This window comes from Babylonia areolata, chromosome 17 (assembly GCF_041734735.1).
Source record: "Babylonia areolata isolate BAREFJ2019XMU chromosome 17, ASM4173473v1, whole genome shotgun sequence".
Lineage (NCBI taxonomy): Eukaryota > Metazoa > Mollusca > Gastropoda > Neogastropoda > Buccinidae > Babylonia > Babylonia areolata.
The window spans coordinates 22,781,966-22,788,191 of NC_134892.1; the positions used below are offsets into that span (position 1 = coordinate 22,781,966).

Below are 6,226 nucleotides of genomic sequence, written 5' to 3' on the forward strand. Positions count from 1 at the left end.
AATATCTTCAATTTTATTCCAAGAAGATAAATGAATAAGCAAGCAAAAACAACAACAACAAACAAACAAACAAACATGTAAGTCAATTCAGAAAGCACTCTAACATCTAGTCAAGGAAGAAAACATGAAAAAAAAAGCAACAAGAAACAAACAATATTGCAAACTCAACTGGAGAATGTGTCAGTCAGTCATCCTATGCCCCTGTCTCTTTCTCTGTCTCTGCTTTTCTTTCCCTCTTTTTTCTTCTTCTTCTCCTCCTCCTCCTCCTCCTCCTTCTTCTTCTTCTTCTACTCCTTCTCCTCCTCCTCCTCCTTCTTCTTCTCGTCCTTCTTCTTCTACTCCTCCTTCTCCTCCTCCTCCTTCTTCTTCTTCTTCTCCTCCTCCTCCTCCTCCGTCTTCTTCTTCTTCTTCTTCTTCTCCTCTTCCTCCTGCTCTTCTTCTTCTTCTTCTCCTCCTCCTCCTCGTCCTTCTTCTTCTTCTCCTCCTCCTCCTCGTCCTTCTTCTTCTTCTTCTCTTTTCTTTTACGTTTTTTCGTTTACGCATAATGGCGAAGAATATACAATTACCTCCCCTTAACTAAATACCTCCCCACGCCCCCCCCCCCCCCACTGCCCTCTCCTCCTGCCCCCACCTCCTCCGCCCTCCCCCTTTAACCAGTTACATCTCCTATTTCTCGTTTTCTCAAAAAATGAAGAATCTGTAATTACCTGGCCCTTAATCAGTTACCTCCCCTATCTCCTCTTTACTCACAATTGTGAAGAATCTGTAATTACCTGGCCCTTAATCAGTTACCTCCCCTATCTCCTCTTCACTCACAATTGTGAAGAATCTGTAATTACCGCTCCCTAATTCCCTCCCCTGTCTCCCCTTTTCTCACAACATAAAGAACCTGAATTTCCTCCCCTTGATCAATTACCTCCCCTATCTCCCTTTTCTCACAATATAAAGAATCTGCAATTTCCTCCCTTTGATCAATTACCTCCCCTATCTCCTCTTTACTCACAATATAAAGAATCTGCAATTTCCTCCCTTTGATCAATTACCTCCCCTATCTCCTCTTTACTCACAATATAAAGAATCTGCAATTTCCTCCCTTTGATCAATTACCTCCCCTATCTCCTCTCTACTCACAATATAAAGAATCTGCAATTTCCTCCCCTTGATCAATTACCTCCCCTATCTCCCCTTCACTCACAATTGTGAAGAATCTGTGACTACTTCCCCTTAACTAACTACCTACCCTACATCACTTTTACTCATAATCGTGAAGAATCTTCGATTACCCCGCTTATCTAATTGCCTCCCCTATCATAACTGACGCGACTGCTCTAAAAATAAATTATCAAAAATCGAAATTTACAGGATTGCTATTTTCGTGAAAAACAGTATCTGAAAATGTAAGCACTTCTTTCCACTTATGTACATAAAAAAGGGTCATAACTGACACGGCAGATCTGAAAATGAATGATCAAAAATCAAAATGTACACGATTGTTATTTACATGAAAACGGTTGTATGAAAACGTAAGCAACACAAAAACGACTTATTTAGAAGAAAATAGTCATAACTGACTTGACTGTTCCTTAAAAATAAATAATCAAGACTCATAATGTACAGGATTGCTGTATTACATGAAAATTCAAGCAACACTTATCTACAAGAAAAAAAAAGAAGTCATAATTGACACAACAGATCTTAACATAAATTATCAAAAATAAGATTGCACAAGATTGCTGTTTACATTAATTGTTCATGTATGTATATACCTCCCTAACGTAAGTCATTTATCTTCACCAAGGATTAAATAATATTTAGAGTGCTGCAAATCAAACGAACACACATGCATTCATATCATGAAACTTGTCAGAAAAACATTCTTTTAATATTTACAATGTAAACAGTAGAAATTAACCTCTGCATAAAAAAGGGAAAAAGGACTATAAAACCAACACATCCACTCACCTAAGAAAATTAATTTTTAAAAAATCAACTTAAAAAGCAACAACAATGAAATGACAAACAAAGAAATATGAAATAGAATAAAATTAAATAATTAAAAAATAAACAAAATGACGGAATATGGTATACATGTCTCCCCACACACGCATGCAAACGCATACATACACACACGCACAGTCATGCACATCACATGTACAGGGTATTGATGAACATAACATAACGAAACTTATTGCTGAGAGATGTGAGTTTGAGGAGGCATGATAAAAAATAAAGAAAAGAAGAATGAATAACTAGATAAATGAATACATGAAGGCCAGAGAGTTTGGGTGTAGGAGATTGTCAGGGGTGTCTGTTCCACATGTGTGGATGATGACGATGAAAATGACGACGATGATGACGGTGACGACAATGTTGACGACGACGACGACGATAACGATGAAAACGTCGACGACGAGGAGGACTACGACGATAATGATGACGTCAATGGTGACGACAGTGACGTCGACGACAACGATGACAACAACGATGATGTCGAAGACGACTACGACGATGGTGACAACGACGAAGATGATGATGACGACAACGATGAAAACAACAACGACGATGAGAATGTCAACGAAAACAACAACAACAACAACAAAAAACAAAAACGACGATGATGACGATAACGATAACAACAACGACGCCGATGATATCGACGACGACGAAGATGACGACGACGATGATGATGATGATGACAACGACGACGATGATGATGACGACGACGACGAGGCTCATGCAGAGTGATGGGAGGGCGGGGCGGGGGGCACTGCCACAGGGGTACGGAGCGGAACTGGGGGTGGAGGGACCTGGTACGTCTGGTCTGTGGACCTCGGCACGTCGTACACTGAAACACACACACACACACACACATGCACGCACACACACACACATACACGCGCGCACACACACAGACACACACACAAACACACACACACACACACACACACACACATAAGCATGATTTTAGGTAGGTACTTCGGGTCTGTGCCCCTGGACACGTCGTACACTGCTGCACACACACGCACATACATTCACACACACACACACACACACATGCAGATGCTCATATACATACGCACATACGAACATACATACACAATCACATATGCACACGCGCGCACACACACTCACACACACACACGCACGCACGCACGCACATGCATGCACACAAACAAACACAACCCACAAGCACGCGAATTACTTCACATGGCAGCTACATGATTTAGAACTAAGTGGAATGGTTTTTTACTGTGTCATGTTGGCTGTTTTATACCATCTCCAAATGGAATTGTTTTTCCTGTGTCATGTTGGCTGTTTTATACCATCTCCAAATGGAATTGTTTTTCCTGTGTCCCGTTGGTGTTTTATACCATCTCCAAATGGAACTGTTTTTACCATCTCCAAATGGAACTGTTTTTACCATCTCCAAATGGAATTATTTTTCCTGTGTCCCGTTGGTGTTTTATACCATCTCCAAATGGAACTGTTTTTACCATCTCCAAATGGAACTGTTTTTACCATCTCCAAATGGAATTGTTTTTCCTGTGTCCCGTTGGTGTTTTATACCATCTCCAAATGGAACTGTTTTTACCATCTCCAAATGGAACTGTTTTTACCATCTCCAAATGGAATTATTTTTCATGTGTCATGGCTGTTTTATACCATCTCCAAATGGAACTGTTTTTCCTATGTCCCGTTGGCTGTTTTATACCGTCTCCAAATGGAATTGTTTTTACCATCTCCAAATGGAATTGTTTTTCCTGTGTCGTGTTGGCTGTTTTATACCATCTCCAAATGGAATTGTTTTTCCTGTGTCATGTTGGCTGTTTTATACCATCTCCAAATGGAATTGTTTTTCCTGTGTCCCGTTGGTGTTTTATACCATCTCCAAATGGGATTGTTTTTCCTGTGTCCCGTTGGTGTTTTATACCATCTCCAAATGGAACTGTTTTTACCATCTCCGAATAGAATTGTTTTTCCTGTGTCATGTTGGCTGTTTCATACCATCTCCAAATGGAATTGTTTTTACCATCTCCAAATGGAATTGTATTTCCTGTGTCCCGTTGGTGTTTTATACCATCTCCAAATGGAATTGTATTTCCTGTGTCATGTTGGCTGTTTCATACCATCTCCAAATGGAATTGTTTTTACCATCTCCAAATGGGATCGTTTTTCCTGTGTCATGTTGGCTGTTTTATACCGTCTCAAATCAACAGCTACTCGCCTCGTAAAATCCAGACATTAGAGAGTCCATCATCATGAGAAGGCGATGTATGTAATTGGATTGGACACATTATGCGAAGAGAGCAAGGTCACATCACCAGGACAGCCCTTCACTGAACTCAGAACTCAGAACTCAAAACGTTTTTTTTTTCTATTCAAGGATCAAGATTTCAGGCGTGACCTACCCCCGAAAACGGAGTATGGCTGCCTACATGCGTGGTAACAACAGCCATACACGTTTAAACCTACTCGTGTACAAACAAGTGAACGTGGGATTTGCAGCCCACGAACCAAGAAGAAGAAGGCGTGTCCTTGCTAATGTCCATCAGTTACAATTGCACACACATACATCAGCCAACACGACACATGTTTCTATGTTTGCGGGAATGAGTGGGGTGATGGTGGGTAACTGTGTGTGTGTGTGTGTGTGTGTGTGTGTGTGTGTGTGTGTGTGTGTGTGTGTAGAATCAGAATCATCATCATCAGCGAGTCAATGGTGTAATTACGACCCCGTACAACCACGAGCTGCAGAAAGTCGTATATGAATAGTTCAAAGAACACGTCATTAGAACACCTTACATTTAGTTAACTTGTGGGTGGGTTTTTATTGTTTTTATTTGTTGTTGGTGGTGGTGGTGGTGTTGTTGTACGTGTCTATAAACCATTCACGGTTTTCATGACAAATAAATATGATTCTGATGATGATGATGATGATGATTCTATATCAATGGAAAGGGGAGAAGAAGAAGAAAAAACCAAGCCAGCGCAGAAGGTCTGGACCCCAGAAGGTAGATGCAAGAGAGGAAGGGCAAAAAAAAAAAAAAACCACCTGGCGCAGAACAGTCAAAGGAGAATTCAAGACCCTGGGGTTCTGTTCAGAGACTGGCTCCAGACAGACAAGACTGGCACTGGTATTATGGGCAGGGAGTAAGCGTGCTGGCTGCTGGTTGTCTTTTTAGATAGCAGGGGAGACAACTGCTGTCCTACATATCTGGGATAGAATTTGATCACAGCGGAGAGTGTCGTGCTCAAGTTCCATCCCCACTCTCATGACCAAGAGGGTTTCAGGGCAATCGGCGTTGTTGGGATGGTCCCCCAAAGGATGGCTAGCTCCCCAAGGCTGCACCGCTAAGAACCAATGCAATATTTCTCCTAGTCTGAGAGTCATAGTCTTTTATATACACACAATGTACATACTTGTAGACAGGAACTACACAGACAAAATACAATTGACTGACATGCGGGAAATGTGCCCGTTTTACACCATCTAGAAATTTGAATAATGTTGCATGGCATTTTACTGACTTTTGTTTATTGTTGTTTTGTTTTGCTATGTTGTAAAAAGGGATATTTTCATTAGACTGATTAACGTGTTGTTAAATTGACACATAAGCTGTAAATGATTTCCCGTCGCAGTGTAAAAAACCCACTGATCATTCAGCTCTCAAGAAGCTGTTCCCAAAACAATTAGCTTATGTCAGTCTCTGGTGTGAGACCAATGATGAGCAGGGTGTTGGGAAGTGGGTGGTTGGACTGGTTGCCGGGTGGGTGGGTGGGTGGGTGGGTAGTCGGTTCGCTGATTTGGTTGGTTCGTTGATTTTTTTTGATTTTTTTTTTTTTTTTTTAGTTTCTTCTCAACTCTTTGCTCACCCATCACCACCCACCCCCACTCCCTGCTTCCGGTCAGTTCTAGAACCACATACCGTCTGCCGAATCTCTGTGTGTGTGTGTGTGTATGTGTGTGTGTGTGTGTGTGTGTGTGTGTGTGTGTGTGTGTGTGTGTGTGTGTGTGTGTGTGTGTGTTTTAACAATTGGTTAAACTTGTTTGCATATTTACCTGTTTATTTTCTGTTGTTTTAGCGGGAATCAAACCGACTTTTATTGTCTGAATTTTCTATTTTCTCCTCACCATATTTCTGTTTCCGAGCACATACAGGCACGCAGGCACGCACGCATGCGCGCGTGTATGTGCGCGCGCACACGCACACACAAGCACACACAC

General features: G+C 41.5%; 1 protein-coding gene across 5 annotated transcripts in view; it reads right to left on the reverse strand.

Moving 5' to 3' along the window:
- LOC143291757 (uncharacterized) overlaps positions 1-6,226 on the reverse strand; it is a 16,623-nt gene continuing 10,397 nt past the window's right edge. For all 5 annotated transcript variants that reach the window (XM_076601878.1, XM_076601877.1, XM_076601876.1 and 2 more), the window contains exon 5: positions 1-2,845. In XM_076601878.1, the coding sequence (XP_076457993.1) occupies positions 2,733-2,845 (113 nt within the window). In that variant the 3' untranslated portion in view covers positions 1-2,732. The remainder of the gene's footprint in view (positions 2,846-6,226) is intronic.